This window comes from Crocuta crocuta, unplaced genomic scaffold, assembly GCF_008692635.1.
Source record: "Crocuta crocuta isolate KB4526 unplaced genomic scaffold, BGI_CrCroc_1.0 scaffold174, whole genome shotgun sequence".
Classification (NCBI taxonomy): domain Eukaryota; kingdom Metazoa; phylum Chordata; class Mammalia; order Carnivora; family Hyaenidae; genus Crocuta; species Crocuta crocuta.
Window position 1 is genome coordinate 1,705,824 of NW_027530330.1, and position 18,885 is coordinate 1,724,708.

At 35.3% G+C, this 18,885-nt stretch overlaps 1 protein-coding gene across 5 annotated transcripts in view; it reads right to left on the bottom strand.

Moving 5' to 3' along the window:
* Window positions 1-26: 26 nt before the first annotated feature.
* Window positions 27-18,885, bottom strand: part of CXADR (CXADR cell adhesion molecule) — a 51,966-nt gene continuing 33,107 nt past the window's right edge. For 3 of the 5 annotated variants that reach the window (XM_077765641.1, XM_077765637.1, XM_077765639.1), the window contains exons 7-9: window positions 17,668-17,851; window positions 6,702-6,867; window positions 27-364 (exon numbers count right to left, since the gene is read on the bottom strand). In XM_077765641.1, the coding sequence (XP_077621767.1) occupies window positions 6,733-6,867; window positions 17,668-17,851 (319 nt within the window). In that variant the 3' untranslated portion in view covers window positions 27-364; window positions 6,702-6,732. Of the gene's footprint in view, window positions 365-6,701; window positions 6,868-13,597; window positions 17,852-18,885 lie in introns of those variants that run through there. The other 2 variants (XM_077765640.1, XM_077765638.1) reach the window with 2 other exon arrangements.

The window sequence follows — 18,885 nt, forward strand, 5'->3', positions numbered from 1 at the left end:
TTTCCCAAGACAACTATATCAAAATGTGCATATAAAAATCTAAAGTTTATTAGTAGTACTAATGGGAAATATATATACAGTAAAGCCTCTTTCAACCATCAAAATTGCTATACACAAAATTTTCCTAACCAGGAATTAAAGTATGTATTAATTTTGATATGGCATCTGCCTTATATACCTAATACCACTGCATAAAACAGAAATGTTCTTACATCTCTGTTCCTTGTGCTTTTTTTCAACACATGAAAGTCTTTAACAGATGTCTGAATTAAAGCCAAATAGTACAGTACTTCATTTAGATTCTTCAGTAGTCCCTTCATATTTATACCACTGTGATGCCATCAGTCTTGTAAGCATCCTTGAACTACAAAAAGAGAGAAAGACATATAAGAATTTGGAATTTTTTCCCAAAATTACATTTTTTTAAAAATACTTTTTTCCTGTTAACCAACATCTTTAAATTTCTAGTCATAAAAGTATTTATCAGAAAAATCAGAACTTGCTAGTAAATCATTAGAAGACCTTGGCTATTTCACATATTCCTGTTGTCATTTTCTTCTGATAAATTCTATTTAAGTAGAGAATGCCGGAAAAGTGCCCAAATCTTAAGGATACATAGCCCACAGTTTTGAAAGTACGTGGAATTTAAATTATGCAATCTCAACAGGAAACTTGTTCTTAAGCCTTAAAGACTTCTCTAGTTTTAATTTAAACTATATACACTTCGTAATACATTTCAAAGTCATGATCATTTTTTCCTGAAGTATATACTGAATGCCTATTCAGACTTGAACATATTTTTCTAGGGGTAACTGGCATCCCAGGAAGATTAGTTTTATTTAAGTTTGAAAATGTTTTTAACTGTTATTGTTCTATTACAAGTCCTAGAGAATTTTGTGTAAGAACTGCAGATTGTGTGTAATTATAAAGGCAGGTTTCAAGTATTTTTATCATGGAGTTAGCATTTGTTTAGTTTGCTCAGAGTTAGCATTTGTTTAGTTTGCTCATGTTGTAGTTCCAAGCTTATTCGGGAAGTCAGAAGCATAATAGCCATACTGTCAAGAAAGGAAGTATTTTTGGTACATATCTAATAATCAGATCTTTGCACATTGGATTACTGTAAAACCAAAATCTCTTATTCATTATTGCTGACAACTAAATGGCTGAGTGCCTTGGGAAAAATGCTAGTTTTACATACTACTGTATATCTGACATATTACCTATAGAAGGTTTTGCCCTTTGACTGTCCAACATCCCACCTTGAGAAGTTATTTAAAGCAAACTTTTCCAATCATTCTTAATGAAGTAAGCCATCTTTCTGTAAGCATTTGGGTCTTAAATTCAGTCTAGTAAAAACATGGGGTACAAAAGTTTGTCAAACTTTTTGAATGTATTTAGGACTCTAGGAGTCATAACATCTCTGTGTGTCTTAGACAATTTAGGACTACTCTAATGAAGACAATATGGCTGCATAATTTCAGTTGGAAAGTCTTTTTGGGCTGTTTCAAACAGTGGTTTGTAACCAAAAAAAAAAAAACATTCTTTTGCTAAGTTCTATTACATCAGTACTAAAGTACTAATTTCGGGGGTTTTATTATAATATTTATTTCAAAGCATTTCTGTTGACTTCTCAACTATCACTGTTTGCTGAGTGGGAAGAAGCAAAACTTAAACTCTATCTAATCTGCACTGACCTTGCCAGAATAGACATTCTATCCATTTTACAGATTACGTAACTTATTTAATTCTCATAATAACTCCATGAGGTAGGTATCCAATTTAGATAAGGACTCAGAGAAGTTACAAAATGCCCAAGGTAATAGAAAGCTAAGAAATGAAGCCCTGACTTAAGCCAATCTGGGTTTTGCAAAGCCCATGGTTTGTGGTGCCTTGGTTCAGCTCATTATTTATAATTCTGTGAGAAGATTCAGTATCAGGCCAAGATTGGGGGGGGCGGGGGGTGGGAATAAAAAGATTAGATCAAGCAAATGAGGATACAAGACATTTAAAGTATCTTGATTAACAACTAATAAAACCTTGAGAAAGTTCCTTTTTACAAACCATTCAGATATTTGGAAAAGAGTCCACTAATTTGATAGACATTTTATTTGCTTGAACTGTAAATCAAATTGCAATGGGAGATACAGTGCACGTGACAAGATTGAGATGACAAAGCCAAGTGTTATCAGTGATTGGTCCCAGGGAAAGATCACATGCAGAGAATTAGTGGTATTACTAAGGCCCAAGTTTATCATAGGTTTTAACTTCTTTTAGTTATCAAGTATTTGATGATTTAACATGGTATTCAGTGTTTTCATAATATTCTCTGGAGTTTGTATTCCAGTTGTGAGCTGTAATACTGTGAGGTTCGAAGGGAAACAATATCCGTACATTACTGATGGAGCATAGGCTCATACTGGGAGTCGTTCTAGCACTAGTTCTAGAGAAGGCTCATGCAGTTCCTATTTAAAACGTGCACTTTTAGGGGCGCCTGGGTGTCTGTCAGTTAAGCATCCAACCGGCTCAGGTCATGATCTCATGGTCTGTGGGTTCGAGCCCCACATGGGGCTCTGTGTTGACAGCTCAGAGCCTGGAGCCTGCTTTGGATTCTGTCTCCCTCTCTCACTCTCTGCCCCTTCCCTGCTCATGCTCTGTCTCTGTCTCTCAAAAACAAATAAACATTTAAATAAATAAAATGTGCACTTTATACACCACAGAAAGCATCCCCTAGTCTCCCAATTTATAGCATTATACACCTAGATTTCTTTTGTTCTTTTACATAATTCAGAAGATAACCTAAGGAATGAAATGGAAACTCACCTAATCCTTGTCAGAAGCAAATTCACCAATAGTACTTACAGGAGATACACCACTGCAATTAGGATGGTTTGATGTTTATTCTCTAAAGCACATGATCAGCACAAATAAAAGTGCTAAACTTTTATTGTTTTTATCCTCAAAAAAGGAATAAGTTGCTACAGAAGTGATTCCCATAAGTTTTACATAATTAGAGACTTGCTTAAATTTCACAGGACTTGAAAAATACCAAGTATGTAGACATCCATACCTTGGCTTTAAAACCACCATTTCTGAAAGGTAGTTAAAAGTGTAAATGTGCATATCTTTTAACTAAGAAATGAATTCTGGGAATTCGTCTTCAGGAATACTCAAAGGGACTAGCCAACCATTATCTACGTAGAAATGTTCATTGCAAAATCCAAGTAGCCAACAAGTGAACAGGTACATAAATTTGAACATCTACTCAAGAAAATACTGTGGAAAATACCATGTAGCTACAAAAGAAAAAAAAAAAAAAAAAACCACTGTAATGATATGGCATAAAATGTTGCAAATTGGGGAAATACTGCAAGTCGGGAATGAAAAATATTTCTATGATGAAAAACATGCCTGGAAATATAAATACCAAATGAACCGTACCCAGTGTTCTCAAAGGCAGGGAAAGGGGACAAATACAGAGAACTTTATTTTTCTAGATTGTACATTTCAGTCTTTAGACTTTCATAGGGAGCATTATTACTTTGTAACTAGAGGGGTAGAAAGACAAAACATTTCTTAAGAGTTCTTAATTTAAGCCAAGTTTGGTGGATTTATTTTTAGCAAATACAAATAATATATCACTGATAACCAAACAGCATGTTTGTTTCATGGGCAATCAACATTTCTGAATTAAAGGATTGCAATGTGGGTAAAAATTTTGTTTGTTGATTATACTGTATCTAGAAGGAAATAGTCCAAATTAAAAAATGCTTGTAACATAGTGTTAGTATCATATACTTTTCCTCTACTGTTCCTAATTATATGTAAATAATATTAATTTCATAAGAAAAATTTAAAATAGTGCTTTGTGGAAGAAAACCTCTATTAATTAGAAAGACTACTAAATACCTGGAAATAAACTGAAAGGGGTGAGTCAAGTAAAAAAAAATTTATAAAAATTAAAAAAACCGACTAGAAGAATATGCTGTATTTCTAAAGTGAGTCAACATTATGGAAACTTCACTTTTTAAGTTAATATATGAAAATATAAATCAGAATTCTGGTAAAATTTCAATGGAACACAAATGGAACACATGATTTTATGTTTACATGGAAAAATAATTCTTCAAAATAATGAAAAAAAAATTTTAAAGAACAATGGATAGGGAGTATTCTTCCTTTAACATGAGTTGTCAATATATACTCAAAAGTTAACATAAAACTGAACAGATGAACAGTGAACAATGAAACAGAATTACAAGTGCACAACCAGAAACAGAAATTTAACCTATGGTGAATGTGACTATTCAAATTGAAAATGATTCACTAATAAATTAATAGTGAACTATTTTGACTATGCATTTTTTCATTTTTTAAAGTTAATTTTTTTAAATATTATACCCATTGTGGGGCTCAAACTCATGACCCCAAGATCAAGAGTCATATGCTCGGGACGCCTGGGTGGCTCAGTCAGTTAGACGTCTGACTTCAGCTCAGGTCATGATCTCATGGCTCGTGAGTTCGAGCCCCAAGCAGAGCTCTGTGCTAACAGCTCAGAGCCTGGAGCCTGCTTTGGATCCTATGTCACCCTCTCTCTCTCTGACCCTCCTGCACTCAGGCTCTGTCTCTCCAAAATGAATAAATATTAAAAAAAAAAAAAAAAAAAAAAGCCANTAAGTTAAATTCCAACTCTAAGCCATAAAAATACATTCCGGATAGATTAAAGATAAAATGTTAATTATGAAACTGTAAAAGCACTGAGAGGAAATATGAAGGCAGATACTAGCTTAGGAGATAACGTTAGCTTAGGAAACTTTTTCCAATTTTAACAGGAATGTTAGTGGTTTAGAATTAAAAAAGTAAACTGTAACAAGACATCATGAAGTTAAAAGACAAACTCCTAAGAGAAAATTTCCACATGTTTAAAAGAAAATGAATTAGAGGCACCTGGGTGGCTCAGTCGGTTAAGTGTCCAACTTCAGCTCAGGTCATGATCTCACGGTTTGTGGGTTCGAGCCCCATATCAGGCTCTGTGCTGACAGCCAGCTCAGAGCCTGAAGCCTGTTTCAGATTCTGTGTCTCCCTCTCTCTCTGACCCTCCCCTGCTCGCTCACTCGCTCTCTCTCAGAAATAGAACATTAATAAAAAATTTTTTAAAAAAGAAAATGAATTAGTATTCTATGAAAATCTTCTATATATATTTAGTGGAGCTAAATACATATAAAGAAATGCAAACAATAAAAACAAAAGGTATGCTAATGAATTCTAATGGCAAGGAAAATAGAAGCTATTAAATATCATTTTTCGCCTAACAAATTGACAAATATCATACTATGTAAGAACATGATGAGGCCAATAAAAGAATGATCTGTGTCTACTGATGTGGGAAGATAATCACCATATTGTGTGACAGGTACTGCCAGTAAGTCCCTTGCCCATGTTATATACTATTCTCATCTTACACATGAGGACACTGTGTCTCAAGTATTCAAGTAAGTTGTGCTAGGTGACCTACATTAACAGAGCTTCAAACCCTGGCAGTATAAACCCAGGACACATATTGAGAAGATAGACTAAACTGTTAAGAATAATATGTAAACATTTTTGTCATTTAGAAAGCAAATGAATAGATGTTTTGGTGTTATTCTCTTGGTGTAGATTGATTTAAATGAAAAGAAATAAATTACCTTATTAAAATTATTTGGCCACAAGAGGGCATCAGATATTCTTTTCCAACTTGAAAGCAAAAGGCTGTATTTGAAATCTCCCTTTTCCATGAAAAGCGTTAGTATAACTACTTTATTTTTAAGTGGCTATTGTTTAAATCACTGCTTTTCCTATGATGTATATGTAGAACTGTCATTAGTAATGGGGAATTCTAATTCAGTATGCCATACTTACTGTACACAAGATTTTTTAATAGAATTATTCTTCTGTTAACTCAAGTAATATTCATTTAGGAAAAAAATATCTAACAGCACAAAGAAAGGTCATTAATCACCTTTAATTGTTTCAGTAGAGATGATAACCACAGTTAATATTTTAGTAAATGGGGATGCTTAAAAGAGGGAACTTTTCTTTACATATTCCTATCCTGTTGTATTATGAAAGATGTTCATTTTATGGTCATACAATTTGATATTTTGAAATATTTTATGTCGATTTTTTTCTAAATGTATGTTTTATCTTTTTTATTTTAAATTCTAATTAATTAACATATTCTAAAACATTATTTTTAGTGGTGTAATGTTATGGATACGCTGTTCATGTACCAGAACTGCTAACTGTGAATTCACATAGAAAATGTATAGATGCGGGGCACCTGGGTGGCTCAGTCGGTTGGGCATCCAGCTTGGGCTCAGGTCATGATCTCACGGTTCCTGGGTTCGAGCCCCGCATTGGGCTCTGTGCTGACAGCTAGCTCAGAGCCTGGAGCCTGCTTCAAGTTGCCTCTTTCTCTAACCCTCCCCTGCTTGCTCACTTGCGTGCTCTCTCTCTCTCTCTCTCTCTCTCTCTCTGTCTCTCAGAAATAAAACATTATTAAAAAAAAGAAGAAAATGTATAGATGATAAATTTTTGAGTTAAATTAGTAACTAATAAGCCAGTGTGATTGACTATTTTACTAAACTCAAAAGGAAAAAATTTGGTTTTGCATCTTATAAATCATCTATTAAACACTTCTTCTAAAGAAGTGAAACGGGTACCTGGGTGGCTCAATGGGTTAAGCATCTGACTTCAGCTCAGGTCATGATCCTGTGATCCATGAGTTTGAGCCCCACGTTGGGTTCTGTGCTGACAGCTGAGAGCCTTGAGCCTGCTTTGAATTCTCTCTCTTTCTGCCTCTCCCCCAATCATGCTCTGTTTTTCTCTCTTAAAAATAAATATTTAAAAATTTAAAAGAAGTGAAACAAAATTTACCAATTAAAAATGAAGTTTCTGAAACTCTAAGATTAGTGGAACATGAAAAATATGAAATTCAGTTTTGTCATCGGAGTTATTACTAAGAGAAATCAGACTATGTCATCTTCCCGTGATAAGACAGACTATATTTAAAATCTGATATGGATAGCTAATAAGTTCCTTTGGAAAATAATTTTGAAGATACCATTTGTGACGCTTGATACTGTGAAATCTGGGAAGGAATACACAAAAAGTTAAAATACAGGATCTGACAGGGATTTGGCATGCAGGTTTACAGGTAAAAGCCCTCTCCCCAGACACAATTAGGAATGCCAATCAAAAAGTTTTAAGTGGAAAACCATTAAAAGTGATATATCCCTTAAATATTTGTAAATGTTTAAAATGTATCAATATACTTTCAGTTACCAAATACATGTAGTTAAGATTTTTTCTTAGAATATGGGTCTATTGCTATGAGTTATGTTTTCTTTTTTCCATATCCTATATCCATATCAATCCTAATTAAAGTCTAGGTTTTTTATAGACAAATGAACCCAACATTTTGAAGCAGAATCATTTCCTTACATATGTTGTCTTCACCATATTGAGTACAGCTGATACGTACAATTTACTTAAATTATGTAATCAGCAATATAACAAGCATAAATGGGCTTGGTACCAAACAACGTGGACTCTCGTCATAACCCCCAGTGGGACCATCCTTCACTCCAACTGGAAGAAGAGCACAGCTGTTGATGCTCAGTGTGCCCTGGGCATCAGTGACCATGTTTAGGTACAGAAAGTACTGGTTAGGCCAGAGTCTGTGGCCTCTGAGTATTTGGGGTTTTTTGTCATTTTTACAAAACTTAAACTGCCATGTCAATTTTCTTAACTATAATCACAAATTCTTTGCCCATATTACAAAAAGATTTAAATCAAACTTACATAAAAATGTTCCTAACAGCCCTGTTGGCTACTATACAATGTATCTTTACTTTGTCCTGGGCGTAGAACATAGTATTTTTTAGTTGACAGAGTAGAGATTATATTTCATGTAATTATTTCATTTTATTTTATTGTTCCTGTGAACACGGAACAGTTCTCCTTCTTGTTAGTAGATCAAAAGACAGGTGGAGGCTGAATGTCAGAGGACTGTAATTTTCCAACAAGTTGCAAACCACAGTCATCGGTATCTTCTATATCCCACCCTCCTCTTAGAATTGCAAGGTCATTCATTCGACTATTCCTGACTGTTCCCTACGAAGGCTCTCGCTGGTGACAGTTCTGGGACTATGTGAGAAGGAGAGTCTTACTTAGGAACATTAAAAGGGCACAGTGCCGGGAGCCAACGTTCAATTTGGAATAGTGTGTGACAACTGACCTAACACGCGACATAGACACCTCTTCTTTTCAAGTGCAAGGTAACTAACTCATTTTCTTCACTAATTTAGTTTGTGGTGATTCCATAAAACTGCTGTGAGCCAAAACACCAGCAATTAAAAACCAAAGATAAATTAAGAAAAAACACACTGTGATAGGGGTACATATGGCAATGGCTTCATGTGAACACAGCCAGAGCTCCTGAAATTTGATCATCAACAAAGATTACTGAATCTATATGTTGAACATCTGGGTAAAGATGTCCCATCTTTGAAAGGTCTGACATCTGCTTAAGTTTCCATGGGAACATGGAAAGACAGGGGACCTTCAGCTTCCTCTGAGGGTACAATTTCAAGAAGGAAGAAGTCAGATTGCACCAGAAGGATGGTTTGGGAAGGGTTCGGATTACATGGTCAAAAAAGGGTTAAGACCATAATCAGAGTGAAAGAGAAAGGATAGCCTGGCTAAAAAAAAAAAAAGAAGAAGAAAAGAAAAGAAAAAATAAGTTCATTTCACAGCACAAAGGGCTAATTTTTACTATTTAAAAGCTCCTCCACATTAGCAATAATCACAATACAAAAGAACGCTGAGCAAAGCAGATGAACACCGTTCTCAAAAGTACAAAGGGCTTTTAAACACAGGAAAAAATGCTCAAGTGACAAATAGAAATATAATCTTAAAGAGAGATAATTTTCTTCTCAGAACTTGGGAAAGATCAAAAAGCTGAATAAGAGTATGAGTGAGGATTTGGGGAAAGATAAGCACTTCTCATGCACTATAAGGCTGCTGTAAGAAGTTATGTTAATAATGGCTATCAGAATACTCTTTACTCAGCACCACCTCTTCTAGACATTTACCTTAAAGATATAATTATACATATGCAAAATATTGTATATATAAAGATACTGCTTGTACTTTTACTAATTATATCAAAAAGATGGGACCGATTTAAATGACCCTCAATTGGAGACTGGCTAATAAAGTTATAGTATATCACTATATGCAATACATAGTTTTGAAGACAAATACGGTTGGTTTAGGTAAGTAGATACATAAAAGATAAAAATGTATAGAATAATGCGAAAAGATTTGTTAAATTAAAAAATGTATATAAAACTTTACTTGAAAAATAACAAAACATGTGTATACAAGTGTAAGCATAGAATAAGTGTAGTAGCTGGAGGGCCCGTTGTGAAAATCTAAAATCAGGCTACAGCATGGACTTCAAGTTAGAGGTTGTCCTGGAAAGCTTTTGAGCGAGAGAAATGAACCTCAGTGTTTTAAGAAAATTAACCTAGAAGCATAGAAGCAGTGTTTTAATCAACTCTTCTATTTGCTTCCATAATCAGGTGGATTTTTTCTTTCTAATATGATCCATCAACCGTTCATATATTCCATATATTCCTAAAGTTAGAAACTATTTCCCCAGAAAAATAGTTTCATCTTGTCAGCAAGATTCATAAGGGAAGACAAATCTATAACCATTCCATCAACTACTTTTCCAGTTGACAAACAGAGATGAGGTTAACAGCATATACAGTCACTCCAGTTTCGAAATCAAGATCATACTCTCCTGGTGTAGGAATGAGAGACAGACAACCATGAAAAAGCTGTTGGCATAGTTATTTAGGTGCTAATATATTTTTGTTAACATTTTATTTATTTTTGAGAGACAAAAGAGAGACAGAGCATGAGCAGGGTGGAAGCAGAGAGAGAGGGAGACACAGAATCCAAAGCAGGCTCCAAGCTCTGAGCTGTCAGCACAGAGCCCGACACGGGGCTCAAACCACGAACCATGAGATTATGACCTGAGCCAAAGTCAGATGCTTAACCGACTGAGCCACCCAGGTGCCCCATGTTCTGATATTTTTATTACACCACTAAAATGTAAGCAAAGAAACTCTCTGGGCATGTGTTCCACACCAACTTTCACTATTTTATTCTTCTTTGTAATTTCCAATCATCATTACTGACATGGGTTGAACTGTGTGCCCCCAAACTCCTTAGTCCTAATCCCCAGTACCTCAGAATGTGACCCTATTTGGAAATAGGGTCCTTGAAGTTACAGTTCGTTAAAATTAGGTCATCAGTATGGGCCCTAATCCAATGTGACTGGTGTCCTTCTAAAAAAAGGAAAGTTAGGACACAGAAACAGATACTCATTGAGGAACAGCCACCTATAAACCAAGAGGAGTGGCCTGGGCAGATCCGCCCCTGACAGCAATCTGAAGGGACCAATTTTGCCAACACCTAGATCTCAGACTTCTAGCCTCCAGGATGGCAGACAATAAATTTGTCTAAGCCATCCTGTTTGTACTAAATTATTAGTTTGTGGCTAATAAACTAATTATACATAGAAATTAGTTATAAATGACTAGTCATTTTGGAAAACCAATCATTTAAAAAGACTTGAAAACAACTGACATTCTTTTTTGTTTGAAGTTAAAACTTCTAAGAAATGTTGTTTCCGTTATCTGATTGTCCTGAATTCTGATACCAAGATAAATTAGTATATCACAATTAGGAAATGATATTTAAGTATGTAATTTTTTTGGCCTCTCTAAAGGTGTACTCAAATATTTCTGGAAGCTTGTGAAGCCCAAGAAAAAACATACTACCATTAATGACTTGGCCTGGAAACCAGTCATTTGCAAGAAATTTCATTAATTATAAAAATAACCCTGGAGAGAAAAGTCACTAACTTGACTCCAGACTACTCAGAATCTAAGGAGGGTTTTTATACGTTTACTTCTAAAATGCTTCTGCACTTCTCCAGGTTTTTATAATCATTAGGTTTGTTTTTGTTTTCTCCTATTCACTCAGGTCACCCCATTCTGTATTTGTTCAAGTTAACCTTTTAATCAATGTGCACTTGCCTCTCGCCACACATACTCCCACTTTTTCTCTGCATATGGTCTTTTTTGAATAACCAGGGCAGCTGGCTTGCAGAACATAGGACAACATATCAAATCGAGGTAAACTTGCCTCTAGTGTTTACATCGTTTCCTTTCAAAAAATTCACTCAGCATCTACTAATATGCAAGTCAAGAGTTAGGCACAGAGCATGAGGAGGTGAGCAAATCAGCTCCAAACTTGTAAAAGGGCTATTAAGCATGTACAACAATTGGAATGAAAAAGATTTTGTGCCCTCAAAGACCTGTACGGGCAGTGTTGAGGACTCAGATGCACCCCCAATGTATCTTATAAGAAGCAGGGGTGCATATCAGGAAAAATGACTCCCTTGACACTTGCAGGACAGATAAACAAGGAGCAGCTGTTCTCTGGTTGAAGAAATCGCATACTCAAAGGTCTGAAACCAGGGCCCCTTAGCTACTAAGCATGGCTACTACATGAAGGCGCACCTGGAGCTGTGGAGAAAACAAACCGGAGAGAAATGGAATGCACGTTGCAAGGGCTTCTATATCAGGTTAAGATGACCTGGTTATTAATAGGACCATTATTTACATTTGAAGACAACCAATCCACTATGACTTAGTGGATTAGGGGACAAGGACTTGGGGGAAGACAGTCAAGATCATGACGGTTTCTGGTACTTTGTTGGGGACTGACATTGGTTTTTACCTCTAATTTTCTACATCTTTCCCACCTTTCTCATTCTCCATTAGAGTTAGAATTTTCACAGCTCAGCAGTGGAGAAGCAAACTAATCAAGGACCCTGTCCTGAAATTTATTTCCTGGTCCTTCGATTAACTCTAAAAATTTTCTTCCTGCAGTTATACCTCAGGGCAACAGCGCTTTCACCCCCCCCCGCCCACGATAGTTATCAAATCTAGAAAAATAATTTAAGTGACAACAACACATCCACATTTGATGTAGATTTCAGAAATACCAGCAAGAAAACCTGAGCCTGAGTTCCTAGGACTGGCTTCCTCATCTTTTCTGTTACCTTTACTGCATTTAGAAAATTACACTTGTTTATGCCTTAGACTTAAAACTAGACCATTTTTACTTTTTAAAAAAGTTAATTTAGGGATACATGGGTGGCTCAGTCAGTTAAGGGTCCAACTCTTAATCATGGCTCAGGTCATGATCTCGCGGTTTATGTGTTCGAGTCCCAAGTTGGGCTCTGAGCTGTGAGTGAATCCCTACTTGGAATTCTCTCACTTGCTCTGTCTTTTTGCTGCCTGTGTGTGTGTGTGTGTGCACGCGCGCGCACACACACACACACACATACTCTTTTCTCTCTCTCAAAATAAACAAACTTAAAAAAATTATATTCAACTTTATCTCAATTTCATCAGTTTTGCCATTTGGTGCTTATTTAGCCAGAAATATGATCTGGCTAATTAAGATTAAAACATGGTCTAAATTAAAGGCATTAAATTATACTCAGTAGTTTCACTTAGAATATTTTATTGCAATCTTGATTCTTTGAAAATCTGTGTATCCCTATCAGCATCCCAGCTATGAGGGACAAATGCAAAGAATTTTCATCATGCTTTCAGTTCTCTCTCACACAACATCCACTGTGATGGATTTGTATCCCTATTTTAAATGCGGGAAACTGAAGCTAAGTAAAGCATTTAATAATAAGCAGAAGTTTATGTCTGACTACAAGGCCTATTGTCTTTTAAGCTTTTTATCTTAATCTTCATCTTTTAATCTTTTAATCTCAGAGTAGAAAATTCCACGTTAATAGAAACCAGTTGTTCTCAACTGAAGCAATTTTGCCCCCCACCCCAGTGGATATGTGGCAATGTTTGGAAACAGTTTTGATTGTCACATCTCAGGGAGGAAGAAATGTGACTGGTATCTAGTGGGTAGAGGCCAGGGATGCTGCTCGACATACTACAGCGCACAGACCATGCCTCACATCAAAGGATCATCCGCCCCAAATGCTACAAGCAGTAAGACTAAAAAACCCTATACTAAATAAAACACTCCTAAAAGGGTCTTCTCGGAAGTATTACTACCTCATTCTGTTCTCTGAAATCACTATTTAGAATCAAAGACAAGAGCTTTAAACCGTAACGAGCTGTGCATGTATTTAATGCTACTCTTGGAGTACTCAAATTTGAGTTCATACTCTAAACTGTGAACTGATCACAGAACTCTGTGGAGGCTGCAACCCCAAATATTACATTATGCTAGATGTTGTCATAAATGCAGAGTGGGGAAAGAGAAGTATGTTTGGCATGTTTTCACGAAGTGTGATAGCCTGATCTTTATTCTGTTCAATAAAGGATGCAAGGGGGGTGGGGGGGGAGAGAAATAGAAACCCTGAGGAAGAGCCTTATTGAAGTTTTATAAAGTAGACATTTCTCAAGAGGCACAATGAAGCCACACCATGAGGCAGAAAACTGCTTTCTTGATTTTATTTCAAAAGTACACAAGGTCACAAAACTAGAGCAAGTTTTTGTTTTTTTAAAAACAAATTTTGTTCTTACAAATTTCAAAATCTGCACCATTGGATACTTAAGCCAGAAACTTTAAATACAAGATCACTTTTGAAACTGACACTTATCAATTCTCTACTTGTGTATGTGAAGTGTCAAAATATTTTTATCAGTAGTACAGGTGTATTTATCACAAAAGTTCACAGTTAGTATCAGCATAAGTGAATAAATTGTAGTTCTCTTAACACTTGTGTCATTGAATAAATTAGCAGAAAACGGAGTTCTTTGATTGGAGCTTTTAGTGTTCATGACCAAAGCCAAATCCAACCGACATTCAACACACTTTTAAAATTACAAAATAAGGTATTTTTTAAAACTCGGTTTTAAATAATTTTAAATAATTTTAATACTTTTAAATAAGAAATTAGATGAAGAAAAATATTTGCTGATATCTGTAAGATAAACAGAACCACAATTCACAAATTTATTATTTTTCCCTGCTTCTGTAACACTGTAGAATTTGTGCTCAGTTATAGACCTTTTTTAGTGTCAAAACAGGCAAATGAAGAAAAAATCCAACTGCAGAATGTGTTGCCTCTATTCCAAGACTATCTAAAGGCATTTGAAATATTAAAACTTGCCCAGAACATTTACACTACTAAACACAAGAATATTATAAAGATATATGTACATATATATATGTCACGAACCACTAAAAAGTTAAAATTGTGCCAACATTTTCTACAACTACTCCTTATATGACACATCAAAGCATTAACCACATAATTCTTTTTTTCTGTTCACACTGGAATAAGGCATCTGACAGCCCTAAACACTGTGAAAATGAAGAGATTAGAAAACTTTAAACATTTGTAGAACTTCAAATTTACATGCCACACGCACACAAAAAGACAAAACAGTTATCGTAAGAAGTCATACATTATAGAATTTGATATCCAACTCCATGCAAGTTCTTTTTATATTTAATCACACTTACTTGCCCCTTCACTTGTTCCAAACTTCCAGAACTCAATCTTAAAAATTATCTTTTTAACAAAAGTCAGCTACTTCTTCATATCTATACTCTAACTGCATTTCTTCAATAACCCCCCAAGACATACTCAGGCTCTGTTTCCATTGTAACAACTCCATGGCAGATGACCCAAATTTAAAGGAAGTTATTCACCTGGAATAACTGGTCCGTGTAACCAGTAAGAAACTGTGAGGGTTCTCTAAGGAATATTGGTAAGATTGCCAAAAAGAAAAAGAACACCAGTAAACTACATAATTAAAGCACAGAACTCATACTCTACACTTTCATTTCTTTTCAAATGATCCTGTGTAACTGAAAAAGATGGCGTCAAGATCAGGTGTACAGTAGAATCAACCTGTTTGTCTTCAGAGCTGCAGTGCTGATCTTGACAGACACTGGCTTTCTAATGGAAACGCATGAATTATAATTTTTGGTTGAACTGCTTGTTGATTATCAACAGTAAAGAACAAATACCTGATCTCTAGTTGAACTGAATTATCACTGAGAATTATTTGGGAAATTATCAGTGCCATTCAACTTTTGGATTAATTGAAATTTACAATGAGAGCAGCTGGAGAATTAAGTCTCAAACTGAGTACTGTCCTTGAAACTTAATCACACTCAGTAAGTCTTTTCAGGTCACACAACTGATGTTTTAGGAGCTCCATTCTCAGGTTGTAGGTGGTATGGACTTTAGTTATAGCCAAATCCTAGAGTAGAAAGTCTAACATGTCCACCTGTTATGGTAATTCCTACTTAGACTGACACTGTATACAAATTGGGAATAGGAATGACCAGATTTTTTTATTATTGAACTTTGTGATCTGTTATTTATTCTTATACTATCTTATAAATTTTATCATATAAAACAGGCCAGACATCTGGCATTCAAAAATAGCCACTGTTATAAGATCATAAACACAAAGAGTGTTGCGGATGTTGAAATTTTTAAATCTTGATGAATAACACAGTCAGTTAAGTTGCATCCAAAAAGAACAGAGAAGAGGAGGCAAGATTCAAAGTATGAAAAGATAAAGGTGTCACAGTGATGTGTTTTTAGGAACAGTACCTTCACCTCTAAGCACCTTTCAGGTGATAGCTAGCTCATAGGCACCAGAAATTCATAATAAAAATTAAATTACGCAAAGGCACAGATGAAAATGTTAACACAAGTATAAAAGCAATATTATGTAGGGTTAAAAACCTACTTAAAAAAATGTTTCCAAATATATAAAACTATACACTAATCCATTACACAGACATTCAGCTTTAAGTTCACCATTATAAAGTATACACAGTACTCTGCCTAATCTCAAATTCATACCAACACTAATTTATAATGTAGCATTTACCACCACAGCACCCAAAGAGATCAACAGAAACCAACTCCCTACCAAAATCTAGGGAAAAGGTTTTAGAGCTAGTGAAATAATTTATTGCAAACCTTATTTACTATAAAAGAAAACTGTTGGCTCATTTGACTATATCCACACTCCCTCACAATCTTAAGGGAAATACAAGAAACTCACTTTCTTCTACTACCACAATATTTAACACATTTGGCAGTTAGGAGTATACCTTTTACTCCTTTTCCTTTCATTTCTTGGGTTTTTTTTTTTCTTCTTTAAGAATAAATCACTTTCACAAAACTAAGACTCATTCTTTTCAAAGCTCACCTTGATTTTCTGCAACTACACAGACACGTTGGCCATACAATAGCAGCTATCCACCCTCCCATGTTTGAAATACAGAACTGATGAGGACACTTACTAGCTTAAAATGTATTTCATTTTCTGAGTCTAAAATGAAAATATCCTCCAGGGACTAAATTCAAGTGTGTACATTTAGGATTACAGGTTTCTAGAACATATAATAATGCAATACCAACCACAAACCTCCCCCCCAAAAAACACTGAACCAACCAGGGAAAAAGGCTTTTAAATTTAGAACCAATAATTAGGGAATTTCAAACTGTAACTGTCAAATAATAAATGAGCCGTAATTTTTCTTGTCAGAAAAATAATATGTCAAGAGCTAGTATTTAGTTGGGAACTGCAATATATTCCATCCTGATTCTGGCTAATTGTTCTGAAGACCACCATAGGCCTCAAGGCATCAAATCACCCCTCGACAAAACCCATGTTCACTATTGTACCCCTAACTAGTGTTATTGCTGTATGTAGCTGACAGTAAATGTTCTAAATGAATCAGAGAGATGCTCCTTTACTCTAGCATAAAAAGAGCTTACTGTGTTCCTGTTGCTATAGCAGTGTATCAACTAAATAGTTAAAGTCATTTCATAGACAAGGTTTATGAATGATTCTGAAGTAAAAGTAGTAATTTCTAGAACACCGTAGTGTTTTCTACGTTATTAGATTTCAAACTCATATTTAAATGACTTTCCTAAGAAGCTATAAAAGGAAGAACAAACATAAATGTATTATAAATATTTTTGCCATGAATGTTTCTTTACCAATTTGGAGGGGACTACCTGATCATAAATCAAGAAAGGCAATCTAAAAATAATGGTAGAAAATAGTAAATACTATTTCCAGATGATTCAAGTATCAACTCAGAGTGCATGGAAGTTTACCAATTTCTTCACTTTATGATTTCATAAGCAAAGTGCTATATCTTAAGTAGTGATATTTAAAAATCTATCAAATCAATCTCTTAAAGGAAATTTTTTTCAGATGGTGAATTTGCCCTTAGTGACTTCAATGCCTTTACTATTTCAATAACCATACAAAACTTTTATTTTTTCCCCCAAACAAAAGTTTTTAAAGTATAATTCTCAGTTTCTGGTTAACTTCTTTTTGATCTATTCTGAGGCTGGTAGCAGAATTTTAAATGGAACGGACTTTCCTATCTGAAGAGAAGGAAGGGGAGAGGGAAGGCCTGGATGAAAGCACACAGGCTCTATACTATAGACCCGTCCTTGCTCTGTGCTGGAATCATCACGGGCACTGCTCCCATCCTACTTAGATTAGGGGCCGCTACCTTGGCAGGTGGGAGAGTCGGACTCTGAGGAGTACGTTCAAAGTCTTCACTTGGTACTTGGTTATACTGAGTCTTGGAATATCCTTCCATGTTGGAAGGAGACATGGATCCCAGGGATGAGTGATTGCTGCCGATGTAGCTTCTGGCAGTAGATGTGCGGCTCTTTGGAGGAGGCACGTCTTCCCTAGAAAGCAAAGATCCCAATACAAGTTCAAAGAACAAGTTTCTAAAAACCTAGTTATATAAGCTATGAAAAACAGACAGGGGTGAGAAAAGATTCTTTAAGTATCAAAGTGTGTGCAACACAAAAAAAGCAAGCACAGTAATGTACAATGTCATGAACTGTGTATTTGTCTAAAATCTATCATTTACAAAGTATATATATCTCCACAAAAATGTAAATTTTTACAAAAAAATTTTACAAAAATGTAAATGGGCATGGAGGAAGGCACTTCTGGGGGATGAGCACTGGGTGTTATATGGAAACCAACTTGACAATAAACTATTTGTAAAAAAAATAAAAGGAGTTATTTCCACAAAAAAGAAAAAAGGAAAGAAAGAAAAAAAGCTTTTTTGTTATGAAGGTACTTATCTAAGACCTTAGCTGAAAACTCGGCAGATTTAAATTTGCAAAAACCAAGCATTTAGGCATAAGAGTTTTCACACCAAGCACCGACAAAGAATATATACCTGAGTTACCTCTGGTGCAGTTTAAAAATACAAGTGCCCAGGGGCACCTGGGTGGCTCAGTTGGTTAAGCATCAGATTCTTGATTTCAGCTCAGGTCATGATTTTCAACTCAGGTCATGATCTCATAGTTGTGGGATCAAGCTGGGTGTGGATGCAAAGACAGACAGGAAAGAACGAAGGAAGGAAGGAAGGAAGGAAGGAAGGAAGGAAGGAAGGAAGGAAAGGGGGAAGGAAAGGGGGAAGAGAGGGAGGGAGAGAAAGAAAAAGAAAAATACAAGTGCCAGTCCCCATGCTAGACCTATCAAAATGTCAATTTATTTCCTGGATGTTATTTAGGTCATATGTTATCATTTTTTAAAGTTCTATAATGCAATGTGCACTTCTAGTTAAGATCTATTGGTTTAAAATGTTAAAAAATAAAATAAAATCACATTACCAACAGTTCTATAAACTACCTATGTCACTTGATAATATCAGGCCTTTCTTTTCAAACCTCACTATCTGCTCCATTTTGAAAATTTCATGCCT